Source organism: Lampetra planeri, chromosome 30 (assembly GCF_965212315.1).
Source record: "Lampetra planeri chromosome 30, kcLamPlan1.2.h2, whole genome shotgun sequence".
In the NCBI taxonomy this organism is placed as follows: Eukaryota; Metazoa; Chordata; class Hyperoartia; order Petromyzontiformes; family Petromyzontidae; genus Lampetra; species Lampetra planeri.
Genome location: NC_136136.1, coordinates 4,996,764 through 5,017,557, shown reverse-complemented (window position 1 = coordinate 5,017,557; position 20,794 = coordinate 4,996,764). Strand labels below are relative to the sequence as shown.

The window sequence follows — 20,794 nt, the reverse complement described above, 5'->3', positions numbered from 1 at the left end:
GTGACCGAAGTGGTGAAGTGATGGAGACAAGATCACGTTGGACACAAAAAAACGTCCCCCCCCCCTCGCTCCCTCTGGAGTAAATAGTGGCCTCCGCTGGCAAGAGGCTCTGAGTGTGCACTCGAGCACGGATCGCATTAGCCGTCCTTAAGCTCGGTGTTTATTTCTGGGGGGGGGGTTATTTTTTCCGTTTGTTTTTATTTTGGGGGTGGCGGGCGGTGGGACGAGACGCAATTTGTTCCGCGCGCCTTCCCCTGGCGGCACCCCCCCACCGCCGCCGCCACCGCCGCCGCCTCATCGCCGCCGTTTCTGAAACGCTGGAATTTCCAAACAAGCGAGTGCACATTGAGCCACACAGCGCACCACCCTCCCCCCCACCACCACCGCCACTTCCCCGTCCTGTGTTGTTCAACAAATGCAGCACCGCCGCCAAAGGCAGACTTAAAGGTTGTTGCGAGCGTGGAAACGTTCACATCAACGCCGTCGCTCTTTACGAATTTGCGTCCTCCGAACCCGGCGGACGGCATCACAAAGACGGAACCATTGGGCTTTTTCCGGGGGGGGGGGGCAGGCGGACGGGGTGGGGGGGGGTGATGACACGGGCCGCGCAGTTACCGTGACTATCATACAACAAACAAAACATGATCGCGCATTTAAATCGGTCACCGCGAAACGTTCACGTTCCCCAAAAACGAGACGAAACGGCGTGTCGGTTAAAGGCAACAAGGAGGACTTGGGCCCCTCTAACTGACCGTGGCAATACCCACGCAGATTCTGTGCACTCGCTCTCTAACACACACAGACTAAATCACTAGTACAAGTCCTCTCACCGATCATAACCCTACTCCAAAATAATTCAGACAACTAGCCATCCGTACTAACCGTAGCCCTAATCAACTACCCAACAGGCCAATTGTATTTGACCTCTCACTCATCCCGATCCTAACCAATTAACGAAGCAGCCACTAGTCCGAGCTTTACCCCCCGACACCAACAACTTAGTTTAACACGTAGGCTTCCGCGACCAATATACTCCATAATAGAGTTTATTTTGGATCAGATCGCGTGAATAAAAATGTGACGTTAAACCCGCTACCACCCTACACAATCAATGAGTAAGGTTTGTCACGTAAACAGAACGTGCCAATTCGTCACTAGTACAGCAACACCGGTGTGTTGGAGAGCAAATCCGCAACATTTACAATCTGAGAACGACGTTTCGCCAGCAATTACAACCGGCATCATCAGGCGGCAGCCAGATTTCATTTGAGCAAAGTGAGTCCTCGCTCAAACGAACAACGCAATCGAGGCGGCTCGTAGCCCCGGCTTCCCCTCCAACGCTGCAACCCCCCCCCCCCCGGCTAAGCCAACGGGGGCCACTCGGCACAGTCATCCCGCCGACTCTCACCCCATCCACCCGGCACTTCGCAAGAGATCAGCCCCCCCCACCCCCCCGTTATGCTTCTCCTCTTCCAGCTGCGCGGCGGCGATTGCTGCCACCCGCTCCCCGTGACTCGGCTTTCCGCTCGGTGGAGTCTCGCGGAGGAGAAAACCGAGACGGAGGGCGAGAGATTTCCCGAGAGAGAGAGAGAGAGGGGGTTGGGGTGGGGGGTAGAAGACGCGTGGCCGAGGGTGAAGTTACCGTCGATAGGTTTCTCGCAGCGGCGCCCCGTGTAGCCGGGCCGGCACGAACACCGCGATCCCCTCTCCGCTTCCTGAAAGGAAGTTGAAAAAAAACGAGGACATCCATCACCGCGGAGCGGGCGCGCGGGGTTCGCGCGATCGCTCGTGTCGGTAATTCGTAGGACGATCGGGGAGTCTTCCACATGTTTTTGTTTCCGTCGTTCCGGAAACCGCTACTTTACTAGTTACAGTTACTTTACTACGCGGGGTCAATGATGAACCGATGTTTATTTAATGTGCCGAGCCAGCGAACAAAGACGGCCACCGCATCGCGCGCTCTCAAGATGTGCTTCTGAGGCCGTCTGGAACGCTCTCCCTTACGATATTAGGAAGCCACTGGAGCTGTGCAATTTTAAATAATCTCGATTGAAAACTGATTTCTTTAGAGCTGCTCTTTGTGTTCAGTTTCTTGTCCTTCCCCCACACCGACAATTAACACGGTTGGCTACGTACGCGCAAAATAAGTTCGATATACATACGAGACGGAATATCCGTTTGGATGTGTTGCAGATCGGCATAGTCCTTCGAGTGTGAAAGAACAGCCCTGGAAGCGGATGCTACATTTTTTTCTTCTTCTTTAAGTGCCGCTATTTGAAACGGAGATGCTCTCACGATACATTGGATTAACCTTCATCGACTTGTTCAATTTTCTTCATACAGTATGCATCGTACATGCTCCCCCACCCAACACCCCCACAATCATAGACTCGCTCACCATCTCTGTTCTTATCTCATATTTACGCTGACGACACACTTTGTCTGAATGTGCGTGTCTGTGTTCGTTTGCACCTTTCTCCGGTTGTGCCCTCGGAGTGTGATGTGCATTTGTGTGTTTGATTAAATATTGCTTCGATAGAACTAAGATTTAATCAACAGGGGCAAGCTGCCATTAGGGGTCCCCTAGGGTAACAATCTGAACTGTGGGACGTTCTGTTATGGGCGTAATATAAGTGTGATTATATGAATGCAAGAATGATTATACACTATGTAACACGATTTTTGTCCCTGGGTAGTAAGTGTTATTTTTTAATTGTTTATGCCTAAAAAGTGCAGAAGATGGCTATTATTCCCCAAAAACTTTGCTTTTGTGACTAGGACTTTACATGAAGGAAAGACACAAATGCTCACGACGTTTTCTCATTGGCAATAGCTAAATTTCAAAAAATCACTGTAATGGTCACAAAAGCAAAGTTTGTGGGGAATAATAGCCATCTTCTGCACTTTTGAGGCATAAGCAATTAGGAAATAACACTTACTACCCAGAAACACATTTTTTTGTTCCACAGTTAATTTTTATTACGATGATGGTGGTGGTGATAACGATGATGATGACGACGTTGATGACGACGATAACGATTATGACGACGATGGTGGTGACGATGACGACGATGATGACGACGATGATAACGATGACGACGATGATGATGACGGCGATGATGACGACGATAACGATTATGACGAGGATGGTGATGACGATGACGACGATGATGACGACGATGATAACGATGATGACGATGATGATGACGGTGATGATGACGACGATAACGATTATGACGACGATGGTTGTGACGATGACGACGATGATGACGACAACGATGATGGTGATGGTGGTGACGATGAAGCCCAAACGGGAGTCGTCTGGTCTCTCTTACCGCCGTGCACGTGCCGCCGTTTAAGCACCGTCCTTGGCAATCGTCGACACCTGCAGCGAGAGAAAAAAACAAACGACTAATGCGCACACAGCCGCCGACTCTAGCGGGGGGAAGAGTAGGCCAAATACCCCCTGGAGGGGGAAATCCCTTCCGTCAGGAGTGGCGTGAGCAAGCAGTTCCAGGGCAGCAAGCTTGACCTCATTTGTGAGTGGTGCAACATTCCTCGTAAAACATCTAAAAAAGCTGCTGGCTGAACGGGAACATCGTCCGTTGTAACAATTCAAACAAACTCAAAACCTTTAGCCGACTGGTTACGTTTTTTTTTTACTTTACAGCGTACCTGCCGAACACATGCGCGTAGTTTCGTGCATCGTGTTGTTACCCTCGTTACGTCACGGAATATTGTTGACACAAATACTTCGATACATGCCTACTCGCTTAGCAAACACGAGGATCGCGTGCTATTTTAATATCGATAAATTACACGGTCAAGTGCACGCTATTCTTTACCACAAATATGGGGAGGGTGTTGGTAGGGGGCGGGGGGGGTGGGGAAATATATTCTGGAACTCAGTCCTAGACAGCTGCAGCTGAAATCAAGCCCCGCTCACTGTGGGTGTAATGACCGTCATAGACTATGTTCTCCTATAACGCGGGAGCTGCGTTGCTGAAGAACACCGCTTTATGGAACCAAAAAATCACGTTACAACGTCTAATACTGGGTAAAGCAAAGTCCGCGATAAAACGTGAGATGCGTGCGCAGGCCGAACAATGAGTGAGCGCAGGTGGATAGCGTCTATAAGCATCCAGCAGCATCCCGCCTTGTGCGACGCAACGCCGAGGCAGACGCTCAATCGCTTACTCCGACCCGCGCGACGTCGTTCTGTTCACTCGATCGCGTTATATCCAATTCGCATCCGCGTTATGAACACATTCATCGCTTCGAAGTCAACTCGCGTTCTGTAAACTGCACGCGGCGCTATCGGAGAACGGAACCGTAATACCACGCGGCCGCTCGTGTCACGGTGGACGTTAAAGATCCCGTGACGTCATTGGCAAGAGGGGGCCGTTACGTGCCGGCGTCCGGGTTCACATTGGCCAAATCGAAGAACTTACACCACAGGATCCTACAACTGGGATTATGCAGCAGCAGCCAGCAGCCAGCATGCCCCCCCCCTAAGTTGGTGGTGCCGTGCGAGGTGGTGGTGCGGGGTGAGGTGGTGGTGCGGGGCGAGGTGGTGGTGTGGGGTGAGTTGGTGGTGTGGGGTGAGTTGGTGGTGAGTTGGTGGTGCGGGGTGAGTTGGTGGTGCGGTATGAGTTGGTGGTGTGGGGTGAGTTGGTGGTGTGGGGTGAGTTGGTGGTGAGTTGGTGGTGCGGGGTGAGTTGGTGGTGCGGGGCGAGGTGGTGGTGCGAGGTGGTGGTGGTGCCACTCACCGACGTCACAGTCGTGGCCCGTCCAGCCGGGCAGGCACTCGCAATAATAGCCGCCAAACAGGTTCTTGCAGAATTTGGCGTTGCCCTTGCACGGGTTGTCTTCACACTCGTCGGCGTCTGTCGAATTCACAGCGGGGGTGCGACATTCAGCGAAGAACCAGCGATCGCCGCGCTGGGCCACCTTGCCCAACTTATTGAAAGTTTTCTCGCCTTTTTTGGTGTGAATTGTATTTGTTTAACTACTATTTTATTTTATTTTATCCAAAAATAGCAATTTTTTTTATTTTACCAGGTAAGGCCCACTGAAATATGGAGTTATTTTTCAGAACGACGTGGTCACAAACGATAGCCCAACAAAGTGACTTATCGCGTGGAAATGTATAGCAGCCGAATACTCTAAACGCGTGTTTCTAAATGTAGAGGGGAAAACCCGGAGAATCCGATCACGGGAAGAGAGACACGCAAACTCCAAAATATACAGCAGATCGAACCCACGACCTCCTGTATACCAGGCGAGGTAGTTAACATCTCCTAGCCACCGTGGTGAGAAATGCCCCGGTCTGCGTCGGGGATGCGTTCCTGAAAGTTGCGACGACGAATATCAAAACGACGTCAATCAAAGCGATTTACGGGACAGGTGGTGGTGGAGGATGACGAGAAAAGACTGACGATGCTGTCACCGACGTAAGTGCGGGGTTGAGGCGACGCGAATAAGCTCGCGGTATTAAATACAGTGACGACGTATTTGCAAAACGATGTCAAAAAGAGGAGGAGGGGGAAGACGTCAATTTGGGGCATTACTGTACATCACAGTCTTGCTTAAAATGAAACGGAAAAAAGTGGTACTTTTTTCGATTTTTTTTTTATCTATGAAGGGGGTGAGTGTTGACGTGGCTTGAGGGGAAGCCACGTGTGGAGGAGGCCTGTCGCAGATTTACCGGAAGATCTGAACCCAGCAGCGGAGGCAGGCGCCAGGAATAGATACGTGAATGCCTTTGTCGAGCACGTGGGAGGAACGATCAGTCATTTGTGCGGATGGAGTAAAGGACGAGTTTTAAAGCAATCGAAACATCTAAGAAATTATAAATAACAATATCCTTTATAGACGCAGAATTTGTTTTAAATAAATAAAGCATACACTATCCGATAATTATAATTAGAAAACCCCCATACTGTATCTACGTCACCATGATACATGATCCATCTACTGCTTTACGAGGAGCTCCGCAAGCCATTGACCCCCTCCCGCGTGATTAATCTCACTCCTGCACTCGAGCTTCTTCTCATCGCTCCATCTCCGCAGAGGGGATCCTCTTGTAAGGGACGTCAGGGGAAGGATTCCCACCAAAAGGAGGGTGAGTGGGACGGTGACAGGGGAAGCGAGGAGATAAAAGAGAGAGAACGGGCGGTAAGAGGGGAGATCTTGACGGGAACGAGATTGAGGAGGCTGGGGACGAGTGTGGACTGAAGGAAAAAATAAAAGACGAACCGCCTGCAACCTCGTGTCGGCTCTCTTTCCCACTCTCTTGGATACGTTCCCCACCATTTGGTTTCTATTCCATCCATTCCATTGCTGAGAATTGCCCCGTGGCCACCATCCGATCTCGCGACCACTTTCCTCCTCTTGACAGTCAACGTGATGTTTGCGATTTGCGTTCGTTATCTGATGCGTGTGTTCCTCCTCTTTCTGTCTCGTCGTAATTCCCCGCGTGCCCCCCCCCCCCTGTCTCTGTCTCTCTCTCTCTCTCCACGCTTCCCGGCACACTTTTCAGCTCTCTCCACGCTGCACGAGAGAGTGCACGTCAACGACCTCGTTCAGGAGCTGGGGGAGTTGGGACCGGTCCTAGGTAAAACATTCACATCCCTAGAGAAAATAAACTAATGACATGGATGCGAGCAATACAAATAAAATAGTTAACGAGCATCGTACGGGACAGTTGCACTCAACGTGAGGGGAGGGGGGCGGTTAGGGGTAAAATTTAAACAGGAAAAGTCACCGTCTGTGTATCTATGTTGAACTTCTTTCGCACCGTATGTAGCCAACCGTGATAATCAGAGGTGCGGGGAAGGACAACAAACTAAACACAAGAAGCAGTACTGAAGAAATACATTTTCAATCTAGATTTAAAAGTTGCGTATGATAACACACGAAGTACATACAGTACATATCGAAGGAGAGGAGAGGTATGGAAAGGCATTGGGTTGCCAAAGGAAACATGGACGATGCATAGCTCCATAAACCCACAAGGAAAAAGGATGGGAAATTAATAAAACAAAAAAGTGGAATAGTGACGGTGTGCGTGATAAAATGCGAAAATAATTAATGTTCATAAACTGGATTAAAACTATAATTCGCTGCGAGGTGGCCGGAAGATGGCAGTACACCAGATGACTCTCGAATCCATCTGTGCAACAGCTTGTGAGTGCGAATCCCCTGACAATGCGTGGCCATCGTGTGGCACGTTGCGTCGTGGAGTTGCAATGGTCGAGATGTGATGGAGGTCAGGGCGAGGGTCTCCTCCCGCTACGAGAGTTGAGTGAATACAGTGCGGTGGCGCGTCACAAGGTGTAATCGTTCTCATTATTATCACCAATCTAATATTATGGGTTAAGGTTCACGGTGGATGCGGGAGCCGTCGCACAGATGCATCTACGTTGAACTTCTTCTTGGTTCTTTCGGTAAAGTCACGTAGAATGGAAATAATAAAATAATAAAAATCAAACATAAGAATTATTTTATTGGTTTATTATTATTTTATTATTTCCATTCTGCGTGACATTACCGAAAGAACCAAGAAGATGAATCCCTGCAGTCACGAAAGCTTTTAATCGAAATTTACGTTGAACTTCTTTCGCACCGTGCGTAGCCAACCGTGCTAATCGGAGGTGCCGATGGGAGGCATGAGCGAGGTCCTGCGGAGTGGACACGTGTGTGGGGAATAAGAACGACGACGACGGCTCGGGATCACTGATGCCTCCAGGGGTTGGGGGGGGTGGGGGGCTGGTGGCTTGCACTCTCTAACACATTCTCTCACACGCTTCTCTCTCCGTGCGTGCGTGCGCGTGAACGCGAGTGGTGGCAGACTCCAAGCACCCACCGACGAGGCACGTGCGTCCGGTCCACTGGGGAGGGCAGCTGCAGAGGAATCCGCCCGGCTGATTTGCGCACTCCCCTCCGTGGGCACAGGGGCTCTGCTCGCACTCGTCCTCGTCTGCGCGCACAGACATCACGCGGCGTCGGCGGTTACAGCCGTGGGAGAACGGCCGGAGCTCATCGCGTATTTCCCGAGTCGATCGTAGATGAGAGTAGGTGGCAAGAGACGAGTCAGAAGCGGAATATTTAGCTGTACCGGGATGAATCCGAAGCGCTATGAAGGTCCAGTCGTGGCCACGGTCATAGCGAGTGGTGGACTGGATGATGTGTGCCGTGCGCAGATATATTTTCTGGGTTGCTGACTCGGAGAGATCCGTCTGAAGTCCCTGGTCTCGCATAGAGAATTCGGACTCACAAAGCCCAAGGATCCATAGTCTTTGGTTCTTTCAAAAAAGACACGTAGGTGAAAATAAAAGAAAAATAAAAGTAACTAAATCACGACGTTTCGGAGGCAACACAAGCTTCCGTCATCAGGTGGAACAATCCCAGAAAAAATGTTTTACTGTAGTGGGCAGAGAGAGCTGTATGTGACAAGCGATTAGGACTTACAAACACTCACGTCGATACACATTGACTTCTAGATACCAATGGACTGCACGTAGGGACCCACAGTCTAAAACAGGGATGAATTCTCACTGAATATGTCGATGAAAATGTCGTTTTCCATAGCGAATCGAAGTTGCACTCTCTTGCCCGGGACAATCGTATCCATGTGACCTGCCATCACAGTAATATTTTTTAAATACAGAAACATGCACGTTATTATATGGCCAGCATTGGATAGACCGTGGTTCATGATGTTGATATGGCCCAGTCTATAGCCCTGGATAGGTCTTCCACTGTGCATGGTCCGTCTATGAGCTGGCAGAGCAATAGATGCTCCATGGTCTGTGGCTCACCGCAGCCACGTGGGTCGGTGTTGTTAGAGTAGCCTCACTTTCGCATGTTGACATTGGACCTGCCCGCTCCCGTTTGGTGTGTGACTGGGTGTCTAAATGTGTGAGTGGGTGTGGAAGTGAGTGGGTCAGTGGGTGTGTAAGTGGGTGAGTGGGTGTGTGAGTGGGTGAACAAGTGAGTGCGTGGATGTGTGAGAGGGTGAGTGTGTGAATGAGTGGGTCAGTGGGTGTGAAAGTGGATGAATGGGCGTGCGAGTGGGTAACAGCATTCTACCCAACAGTCTGTTAAAGGCTATACAGGGGATCTTTGAGTGAGTGAGTCACTCACTCATCCATTTACACACCCACTGACCCACTCACTCACCCACTTACCCACAAGCAGAGCGCCGGGCGACTAAAACGCAGAAAGTTGGGATATGAGGGGTGTACAGTCGGTCAACCCATGCGACCTGGGTCTGGTTCAGTGACCTCCTGCCAGCAGGCCTTCGATACTTCACGTGACCTCAAAGTGCACCTAGCATGGCACAAGCGCCGTGGTGACTTCACCACCACTTAGTGGCAAATAGGCGGTTGTTGTTGTTGGAACAGTCCCACTTCCGTATATTGACCTTTGACCTACCCACTGCCGTATAAACACATGCAGGTCGACCTGTGGTTCTCTGTGTCAGAGGCGACTTGGCAAAGCGGATGCAAAACATCGCCCCCCCCTCCCTTCAAATAATGTTTTGTCCGTGAGCAGGGGTCGGCAACCTTGGGCTACGGAGCCAATTGCGGCTCTTTAAGGAACTGCTTCGTCGCGTTATTCACAAGCGATCGCATGCCTGTCAACCTCTTATCAGTCCCCTACCTTATTACAGGCCAATTCAGACCTAATTGGTCACCCCGTGACCTTATATATCTCAACGTTCATCCTACAAAGTCCCATCGCAAGGGAGAAACATGAACAATAGACAAAAACATGTGCCGGTATTGCAACGGCTGTACGCCGTATGGACCTGAAAACTAAATTTATCTGTACAATAATATGGGTAAACCGTACGGGTTGACAAGTATGCGATTGTGGCCCTTGAAATACTGAGTTTATGACCAACTTCGAGAACAAAAAAACACGGATTTTCTTGTTACGTTGGTGTTGCCAACCCCTGTCCTAGAGGAATAAAAACAAATCAAATCCCTGATGCGTCGAACTTGGATCTACGAACTTGGCCGGAGTGCTTCGTGTGAACTTGAGAGGTCGTTAATTCATGGAAAGCTCCCCGTTGTTTAATGGTGCGTGCCAATGCCGCCGGAGATATTTGGCGCACAGTCGTGGGCTCTTCAGATAAAATACATATTTTTTGTATTGTATGCATTAACAGAAATGTGTGTTGGCTCACTTAAGATTTGTCACGCATTAAAATATTGCAATACTGTACACCTCAATCCACTGCTGGATGAAGATATCATTATCGCGTGTTGCTTTTCTTGCAGAATATTTGCAATTGGGATTTTCTTTATGTGATGCAGGTCTCCCTTGAGAAAGGGATGCATCATTTCAAAAGGCTATTAAAATAAAAACACATTCCTGCGGAGGGTGCTGATAGGAACGTTGGGTTGCTCGGTCAATGGCCAGGGTCAACGGCGGCGTGGTGTATTCCGCAAATATGGCCGACTGTGAGGGCGGGCACAAGCCGGCGTGAGTAGGTTAAACGTTGAGTTTTATAAGGGCACCACGGGGTGACCAGCCACTCCATGCAGATTTCCCAGGACGGTAGCGGCGGAAACCTCTTGAACAAGAAGACGACAATGCGAAAAACCAGCACAGGTGGGGCAGCCCTACTGGTGCCTGGCCCCCTGGTCACGTGGGCCCTGGTGCAGTTGCACTGCCTGTGCACCCAAGAGCTGCACCGCTAACACAGGACAAAGCCAAAGACCCCCCCCCCCGTATAGCCTGAATGGACTGTTGGGGCAAGTGCTTTCAGCGAGCACCATTGAAGGCTCGAACGGCACACGAGGGAGAGAGTGGCCAACAACTCGCCCGACCGCCTTTGTCTCCTCAGTGGCGTTGTTTTTACACATTGCACCAGCTACTCACTTCAGACCTGAGTCGACCTAGGGGAGGCCCAGAACCGGTCTCAGATTATTATCGTCGCTGGCGTTGGCCGTGAGCGGTAATTATCAAACCCAGGTCGCCGGGTTTCTCAGCGCCGCGTACTTCACCGCCCCTCTCGCCGTGCCACCGAGAAGGAGAGCGGGCGGATGGCTCGGAAGGAGCGGGGAGGGCTTGCGGTTGGGAGGGGGGGTGAGGGTGGCAATCACCGGCTGTGCCACCACGCGTCTTCAGTATCCTTCCTCCCTGGGTTCTATTAAAAGCACCTCCTGCCCGGCAACAGGCGGGGGGTGGGGGGGGGGCTGCGGTGGCAAGTGACACGGCTCACTGGGCAATCCCACGACTTACAGGGATGTACGTTGAGGAACACTCTTACAGACGCGGTCGATCGTTCGAATGGAAGAGCGGGTGGTTTAATACTTGGGCCCCGTGCGTCCACCGATTAGGACCGCAGCTCACTGAGAAGCAATGTGTCAATTTTGTTTCTAGATTTGAAGCTTTCGTGACTGCAAGGATTCATACTCTTAGTTTTTTCGGTAAAGTCACGTAGGTAAAAAAGTGAAATTAAAATTAATAAAAGTAATAATAGAAATAAAATAAAATAAAATCACTAAAAATATTATTCTTTTATTCATATTATTACTTTTATTAATTTTAATTTAATTTTTTTACCTACGTGACTTTACCGAAAAAACTAAGCGTATGTGTCCATTTTGCCTTCAAAGAGGCAGAGATGGTCATGAAATATCACAGTGTGGCGGGCGTACTCAGGACACGATCGCTTCCACTCCGGCACATTCACTGTCGTGTTCATGTGAATGCCTCCCGAGTGGCAGGGAGGAGATGCATCCAGTGTCTCACAACGCCGTGGCCGTAGCTGCCTCCGATTCAGAAACCAGCGAGCAGCAAGTGGCTGCCCAGCGCTGGAGCGAGCGGCTCGCAATTGGCAAGGCTTTGCGAGTTCAACTCCTCTCTGGGGGAGGTGGATTGATTCAGCCCATCAGTCCTCCAGGGTCACTAAAACGATGACCACGTCTGTGGGGAAGTCAACGGTGATTGTCCTGTGGATGGACTCTCACCCGCCATAGGAACGTGGGATTTCCACCACTGGCTTAGCGGCTGCGCAACCCGAGATGAGCATCGCCGCAATGCCAATCTTGGCAGGAAGTCCACTTCACCATCAGCGTGGTCATCATGAGCAATGTTTTAATCCACCGCTGGATGAAGGACTCCCCAAGCGAACCTGCGGATGTAATAATTCGCCCAGCACCTGCGTACGAATACCAAAAAAATTTAATTCGATCGAGCTCAATTAAATGTCTCCCCGCTCACGACTGGTTAGATGAGAGTGCGCGCACGCACGCCGCGTCGGCGGATGGGAATTCGAACGGCAGGCAGGAAATGCGGTGCAATTCGGTTGAACGTTTGTTGGCCAACGCGACCATCCTCCTAATCCCCCCTCCTCCTCCTCCCCCCTCCTCCTCCTCTCTCTCTCTCTCGCCGCGATTCTAAAGCTCGTCCACGCAAAAATCAGCACCAGCGGAGACACAGTCGTATTTTTTTGCCACCCCCCCTACCACTACCACCAGCCGCCAGCGTAAGTAATATTCCCTCGCCTGCGTCCCTAACGAGCACAACTGTGTTTTAGGGGAAACAATAATCGTAATCACAAAATAATTGAAAGAAATGCTGACTCTTACACCTCCGCAGAGCGAGCGGGCGAAACGCTTTGTTTGTTTGGAAAGATTGCTCATGGGAGACCCGTTGGGCTGTTTTTAGTGAGTGTGACAGACCCCCCCCCACGCTCCGCCCTCTGGGCCACGTTTCACAGGGCTGTGATCTGTGATGTGCCACAGGACGTGGGATAAGGGGTCACTTCTGCAAAGTGAACATGCGCTGTCTGTACAGTCACAGCTCAGATTCCCGTGACTGGCTACCAGCACACCGCAGGATGGCTCTGAAAGTCTACACAATCCTCCACGCACTCTCCTACCTCTCATCTCACTCTACTCCCCTCCACACACTCTCCTACATCTCATCTTACTCTACTCTCCTCCACGCACTCTCCTACCTCTCATCTCACTCTACTCCCCTCCACACACTCTCCTACCTCTCATCTCACTCTACTCCCCTCCACGCACTCTCCTACCTCTCATCTCACTCTACTCCCCTCCACACACTCTCCTACATCTCATCTCACTCTACTCCCCTCCACGCACTCTCCTACCTCTCATCTCACTCTACTCCCCTCCACGCACTCTCCTACCTCTCATCTCACTCTACTCCCCTCCACGCACTCTCCTACCTCTCATCTCACTCTACTCCCCTCCACGCATTCTCCTACCTCTCATCCCACTCTACTCCCCTCCACGCACTCTCCTACCTCTCATCTCACTCTACTCCCCTCCACGCATTCTCCTACCTCTCATCCCACTCTACTCTCCTCCACGCACTCTCCTACCTCTCATCTCACTCTACTCCCCTCCACGCACTCTCCTACCTCTCATCCCACTCTACTCCCCTCCATGCCCTCTCCTACCTCTCATCTCACTCTACTCCCCTCCACGCACTCTCCTACCTCTCATCCCACTCTACTCCCCTCCACGCACTCTCCTACCTCTCATCTCACTCTACTGGTAGCTTGGTAGGTAGGTCAGTAGATGGGTGGGTCAGTCAGTAGGTGGGTGGGGGGGTCTGCACGTGTGGGTGGCCACGCATGCCGCTTGCTGCCAGAGTCACAAACAGCTTCCAGTTTCAGCAACTGAATCCACGGCTCTCACTTCCCATAAAAGTTTGCAAAAAAAATAAAAATTATGAGCGCGCAAAACAACTTCTCGTGCGCATTCCAGCACCGCGCAACAACATGCGGGAAGCATTACAGCGCCTGGATCCATCGCCGCACGGTCCCCTCTCTCTCCGCCACCGCTCTCTCTGCGATCGACGCGTGAGTCACTTGGCGCGGCAAACATCTTCCACGCGGCGGAGTGAGGGTTTAAGGTAGCGGCGACGGCGGTGGTGGCAGTGTCGGCCTCGCAAGCTGCTCACCAACGCGAGTGTGTATGTACGTGCGTTGAACTTCTTTCGCACCGTACATAGCCAACCGTGCACAAACGGAGGCAGCGGGAACCGTGCTGCCGGGCCGTCCGCGAACGCACGTTTCACTCGCATGGTTTGAAAGAAATACGTAACGATGGGCTATGATGATGATGATGATTGAGAATGAAAGTGGTTTACCACTCGATGTGCGTGCGGCAATGCTCGTCTCGTGGGATAGTCGCTGTTTCATGCGCCATCCCAAGTTTTTTGCTCGGCGTGCTGATGTCCCGTATTTATTTTATTGCGTTATCACGCGTGTTGAGATGCTACGGCGTTGAAGCGCCAGTTAAAGACAAATCGTTATCGCCTTTACAAAGCCATCGGCCAGCGCTAAACATTCTACACTCCTATGGTGGGAATAAGTCCATCCAGAGCATAGCCATTCAGAGAGTGGTACACATTTCATTCACCCTGGAGCCCTGAAATGACCCCCACAGAGGAACGGAATTAACCACAGAGCTATAAATCCGCATTCGAATCCGGCATTGAATTCACAATGCCTCCCACCACGAGCCGTGTCCGGGAAGCGCAAACCCATTGCCGCCGCTGCCCCTCCATCGCCGCTAAACGGTGCAAACGAAACGCCAGGAATCTGGCCGGGTGCTTCGGGCCGGTTTTGGGCGATAGGAAGGAAGCAATCGGCACGTCGCTGGCGGTCTCGTGCGCGCGTGTGTGTGCGCGCATGTGTGTGTGTGCTTGTGTGTGTGTGTGCGCGTGTGTGTGTGCGCGTGTGTGCGCGCGTGTGTGTGCGCGCATGTGTGTGTGTGCTTGTGTGTGTGTGTGCGCGTGTGTGTGTGCGCGTGTGTGTGCGCGCGTGTGTGTGCGCGCATGTGTGTGTGTGCTTGTGTGTGTGTGTGCGCGTGTGTGTGTGCGCGTGTGTGTGCGCGCGTATGTGTGTGTGAACGTGTGTGCGTGTGTGCGTGCGTCTGTGTGCGCGCGTGTGTGTGCGCGCGTGTGTGTGTGCGCATATGTGTGTGCGCGCGTGTGTGTGTGCACATGGCCTGGCACAAGCGTCGTGGTGACGTCATCACCACTTAGTGGTGAATGGCGGTTGTGTTGTTGTGGGGGAAGCGGTGATGTAGCGGTTAGCGCGCTGCGTTACGAACCCGGCGACCCGAGTTCGATTCCCGCTCACGGCCAACATCAGTGACGATTATCTGAACCGGTCCTGGGCCTCCCCTAGGTCGACTCAGCCTCAAGTGAGTACCTGGTGCACTGTGTAAATATCGCCACTAGGGAGGCAAAGGCGACCAGGGCGTAAGACTGGCCACCCATCCCCTTGTGTGCCGTGCCGGCCCTCATAAGTGCTGCTCGCTAACGGCGCTTGCCCCAACAGTCTGCCAAAGCTACACGGGGTATCTTTATCTTTGTCTTTGTGTGTGTGTGTGTGCGCGTGCGTGCGAGACTCACCTTGCGCGCACGTCTTGCCACTCCAGCCCGCCGGGCACGCGCACTCAAACGCAGCGTCCGTCTCGGCGCAGGTGCCGCCGTTGAGGCACGGATCGGAGAGGCAGGCGCGCTCCACTGGACGCATACGAGCGTAGTTACACACACACACAAACAAAGACAGTGATCTATCTCCCTCATAGCCTGTGACAGACCGTTGGGGCAAGTGCTGTTTAGCGAGAATCTATGAAGGCCGGCACGGCACACGAGGGGGTGGGTGGCCCGGCCACCGTTTGACTCCCCAGTGGCGATGCTTACACATCGTACCAGGTACTCCTTTGAGGCTGAGTCGACCTAGGGGAGGCCCAGGACTGATTCAATTATTTTCCACTGTTATTGGTTTTGAGCGGGAATCGAACTCGGAGTCGCCGGGTTAGTAAGCGCATTGTCCTAACCAATGCGCTATCTTTTCCCACACGTACATACACGCATGCATATACAGCGCACACATGTACTCACAAAACATACACTGACAAATACGCATACAAGGCGAGCAACGCCTGAATTATAATCCGTGGAGGGGTGGCCAGGCAGCTCAGAGGGCAGTCAATATTTACGCCTGTATTGGAGCACTGAGCCAACGCAGATGACATCATGGGTTCAAATTCCAGGCTCCCAGCCGAGATGAAACCAGGTTCTCGTGTGTAGCGAGTTTGATGGTCTTAGTCCAATCACTAATGACTGCACACACAAACAACCACGTAATTACAATTTGGCTAAGCTGCTGATAATTTGGAATTTCCACCTTGACACTGGTACATGATGGAATTCGCTTGCAAATGCCCATTAAGGACCACCAAACGTCACGTGGCAGGAAGCTGAGAGCTCCCTCGGGAACTGACGACAGAGCCCCGGTGGTGTCGTTGCTTTAGCTTATGAGCGTTGACTTTCCAGGGCTGCGGAGACTTGGAAGCAAACTCCAAGTGGCGCCTCCATGGGAAGGCTCCTCGTGTTGGCAAAGCGTGTCGCCTTCTCCACGGTCGTTGGTCGTATTTTCATTTTAAAGCTGTTTATTTTAAAAATGTTTTTAAATATTTTACCAGGTAAGGCCCGTTGAACTGTATAACTCTTTTTCAGAAGCGACCAGACTACAAATGATAACTCAACGAAGTGGCTTGTTATCATGTGGACATTTACAGCGGCCAAATACTCTGAACGCATATAGACTCTAAATGTGGAGGGAAAATCGGAGGATCCAGAGAAAAATCCACACGACTACGGGGAGAACGTGCAAACTCCAAATATACAGCAGGCGTCAGGGTCGAGATCGAACCCACGTCCTCTTGTATACCAAGTGAGGTAGTTAACATCTCGCCTTCAGCCGTCTCTGAACCACCGTGGTGGTGGTGGTGATGGATTCGATGCCGCTGCTGCTCAAGCGTAGCGGGGATGGCAGTGCCAATTGACCGGAGCAGCCACGGAGAAACAGCGCTCTACCAGAACGATGCTCCAGTTCATGTGCTGTGAGCTTCTTCAGGAAGTGAAGGAAATAAAGAATCTTCGAAACAGTGGTTGCGTGGATTCTTCTCCGGGTCCTCCTGTGTTTCCCTCCATGTTTATAAACACGTGTTTAGAGTATTTGGCTGCTATAAATGTCCACGTAATAAGCCACTTTGTTGAGCTACCGTTTGTGGCCTGGTCGCTTTTGAAAAAGAGCTACATCGCTCAGTGAGCCTCACCTGGTAAAATAATGAATGATTTTAGCATCATTGTTAACCGTTTCGTTGAGCGTACGAGGGACCCCAAACCGGGCCACATGCCCTCGAGTCGCGACTGGGATTTTGACTTTCCGTGAAAATGTGCTTGTTATAAATAGATTTATTATTATTATTGTTGGACACCGTGCTGAAACAACGCGCCGAACTGCCCAGAGAAAAACATCGGAGAGCCACGCAGTGGCGCGACCGAAAAAAAATATGCGCGGCAGGTATCCAGGGGACGCGCCGGGAACGGTTTGGCGGAATGGTGCAAGCGGGGACGGCCGCGGCTCTCACCGATTTGGCACTCGGCGCCGGAGAATCCGTCGGGACACGCGCATTCGTAGCTGTCGGGCTGCGTGTTGGAGCACGTGCCGCCGTGCTGGCACGGCTGGTGCCGCCCGCAGTAGTTCAAGTCTGGCGCGAGAGACGGGCGGGAGTTGAATCGGTCGCACGCACGCACGCACGGTCGAGCCGGTCTCGTTATCTATTTATTGCAATAAACGCGTTCGTGATCCGTTGCCACAATTGACATTTTCCATAAAGTTACGGAGACTTGAGACGTTGTGAAAGGGGCCGAATATTCTTGATTCTTTCGGTAAAGTCACGTAGAAGGGAAGTAATAAAATAATAAAACGTAATAAAATTCTCACGACGTTTCGGCCACAACGCAAGCAGCCGTCCTCAGGTGAAGAACTTGCGTTGTTTATTATTTTATTATTTCCCTTCTACGTGACTTTACCGAAAGAACCAAGAATATGAATCCCTGCAGTCACGAAAGCTTTAAATCGAAACATTACACATTTGAAAGGGTGCATTTAACCTTCGAAAAATGGGTCTCACAGACCACAATGGCATATTATTTATTCCAAAATGAAGACGACAATACTCTGTACACGTGATAATTGTATTATCAAGACATTTTTTTGGACAAATATACAACCCCTTTGTCAATCCTGGAACAATCCAAGCAATCATCATCAGGTGTGAAATCCACGCACGCACACACACACACAACATTTTCTATCCGTGGATTTCACACCTGACGACGATTGCTTGTGTTGCAGTCGAAACGTCGTGAGAATTTGTATTAATTTCCATAAATATTATTTCATTATTTCCCTTCTACGTGACTTTACCGAAAGAAACAAGAATATGAATCCCTGCAAGTCACGAAAGCTTTAAATCACTTTACCTTTGTCACAGAGGAGACCTCCCCAGTTGGTCTGGCAGTGGCACTCCCAGGGCTTCGAGCAGCTGCCGTGCACGCAGCCCGGGTGCGGCACGCAGTGGTCGCACAGGGAGCCCTGCCAGCCGTACTGGCACCTACAGCAGCGAACAGCGGCAGCGCGGGGGACTCGGTTACCTCGCTCAGTGGTTCTCAGCCCAGGACGCACGCAGACCTCTGCCGGTGACGTGGCAATGCCCCGCGGGGGGAAAGGGGGTGATTTATAAACGTTTCGAAGGCCGTCCCGTTCATTTTGTGCTCAATGTGCTTTGGCACATCATTGGTGTTCGTTATCCGTGCATTTATTTCTCAGAACCACGGTGGGTCGATTGAAACAAAAATTCAACAAGCGCCAAGAAAGGTTGAGAACCACTGACATAGCAGTTGGGGCCACGCACTGGTCACCCGATTCGGTAATACACAAATAAATTAATTAAGCAAGTGTTCCTTTGTATACTTTTTACAAAATGATAACACAAAAATAAGAACAAAACAATTTGGGCTGAGTAAGCAGTGGTATAGACACTATTAAAATATGAATCTATAATGGTGATCCATTTATAGATACCACCAATTTCGAATGTCAATCCGACTTCCTTGTCAAAAGTTGCCTGGATTTTGCGAAAGCGATGGCTGCCTATCTCACAGAGAAGAGTGTTTAATGATCGCGCATTATTCACATGATCACTCTTGTTCCCAGTCCACATTTGTGACAGATGTGAAGATGCTGTGAAAAGAAGCGCTGTTGTTTTTTCCACGGTAATTGTTCCCGATACTGTACTGTACACATTTTAGTGGGGTATCTATACATGGATCGCACGGTACAACGAGCACACTTCTCAGAAATCGTAACGCTACGATCCCGAACGTTTACACAACAACAAAAACATTAAACCCACTACCCCCTCCGGGGGGGAACAAGCGACGAGCTGGCAAGGTAACTGCAAATGCACGCGAAATTAGAACGACTTGACTTGCATGGTGCGCGATGACGCAGATTAGCACGGCAATTACTTGATTGATATTTACCGTAATGAGCTCAGCTTTGAAAGAGCCACATTACACATGAATTATAACCAGAACGAATTTTCCAGGATGTGGCCAGCCAAAGCGTTTTGCGTTTTTTTTTTACACATCAGAAAGGAACCCCGCTCGCCAAATGCTTTTGCCTTCGTTCAAAGCGGTGTCACATTAAGAGGTGCGCCTTGGGCACGGATTTTGCCGGAAGGTTTATTTGCGTGCGCTTTGAAGCTGGCGGAGTCCTGGGTTCGATTCCCGGCCGCCGCCGCTACCCCCCCCCCCTACCCAACCCACCCAGCCAGCCAGCCAGCCTCGCCCGCCCGCTGCATTTCACAAACTCACCACCCTCACCGGCGTGGTGAAGTAAGGGGCCGTCCATAAATGACGTCACGCAATTTTGGACGATTTTTGACCCCCCCCTCCTCGTCACACGGCGTCACAAAAAGTCAGACTTCCCTCAAATATGACGTCACAAAGCTCTGCCCCCCCCCCCCCCGAAAAAAAAATAAAACATGCTTCAAATCGCTTTAAGCTATAGTCATTGTAGTGCGTATTTAATGTGGCGCTGTACTCTGATGTTGTAGGAGAAAACATTTATTAAAAAGTCTATCTAATTAAGTATAACGTGTTGTCTATATTTATTTAAAGTTGCGCATTTCCATATGACGTCACATTTCTCACCCCCCCCCCCCCCCATCGTCACACATCGTCACAAATGTCTGACCCCCCCTCCCCCCTAGGTGCGTGACGTCATTTATGGACGGCCCCTATGGTCAAACAACTCGACGTGGCCGACGCGGTGTGGTGGTGGTGGGGGGGCCTTTACATTATTATCATCAACTCGTACTGCTGTGGGTTAATGTTTTTAGGTTTTGTTTATTATATCGGGCAATGCGTCATGTTTGTTTATTGAACTTATTATTAAAATAAACGCGTGGCATTTGACATGTATTACTCAGGCCAACACTTGAAAAATAAGGATTTAAGCTTCAACGGGTCCTCACTTGCATTTAAATAAACGATATCTCATCATCATCATCGCCGTCATCATCTGACATCATCTATCCACTGCTGGATAAAGGCCATCCCTCATGGACGCTCCTGCGTTGCAGCGATCCAACTGGCACCCGCTCAACGATCTGACCTCAATCGCTCCATCTCCAATTACCGACGTTCTCCCTCCCGCTTTTGCCCAAGGAAAGTAGACCTACTTATCGATCCGTAGGTTATCGACATTTCCTGGGCGGTAACAATTTGTGGCGGCAAGTGGCAGAAGAGCATACACGGGGGCCACGTGGCCCTCTTCGTTTGGTTAAAGCCAAACGAGCACAACAGGAGCTTTCTATGAAAGAACAAGAATCGGTTTCGCCCTTTCTGGCAATAAAACCGTTCGCCTTTT

The 20,794-nt window shown here is 50.8% G+C and overlaps 1 protein-coding gene across 1 annotated transcript in view; it reads right to left on the bottom strand.

The window, feature by feature from the left end:
- LOC144728739 (uncharacterized) overlaps positions 1-20,794 on the bottom strand; it is an 87,382-nt gene that overhangs the window by 18,621 nt on the left and 47,967 nt on the right. The window contains exons 6-12 of the mRNA XM_078608346.1: positions 18,343-18,473; positions 17,445-17,564; positions 15,415-15,528; positions 7,868-7,981; positions 4,770-4,886; positions 3,336-3,385; positions 1,643-1,715 (exon numbers count right to left, since the gene is read on the bottom strand). Of these exons, the coding sequence (XP_078464472.1) occupies positions 1,643-1,715; positions 3,336-3,385; positions 4,770-4,886; positions 7,868-7,981; positions 15,415-15,528; positions 17,445-17,564; positions 18,343-18,473 (719 nt within the window). The remainder of the gene's footprint in view (positions 1-1,642; positions 1,716-3,335; positions 3,386-4,769; positions 4,887-7,867; positions 7,982-15,414; positions 15,529-17,444; positions 17,565-18,342; positions 18,474-20,794) is intronic.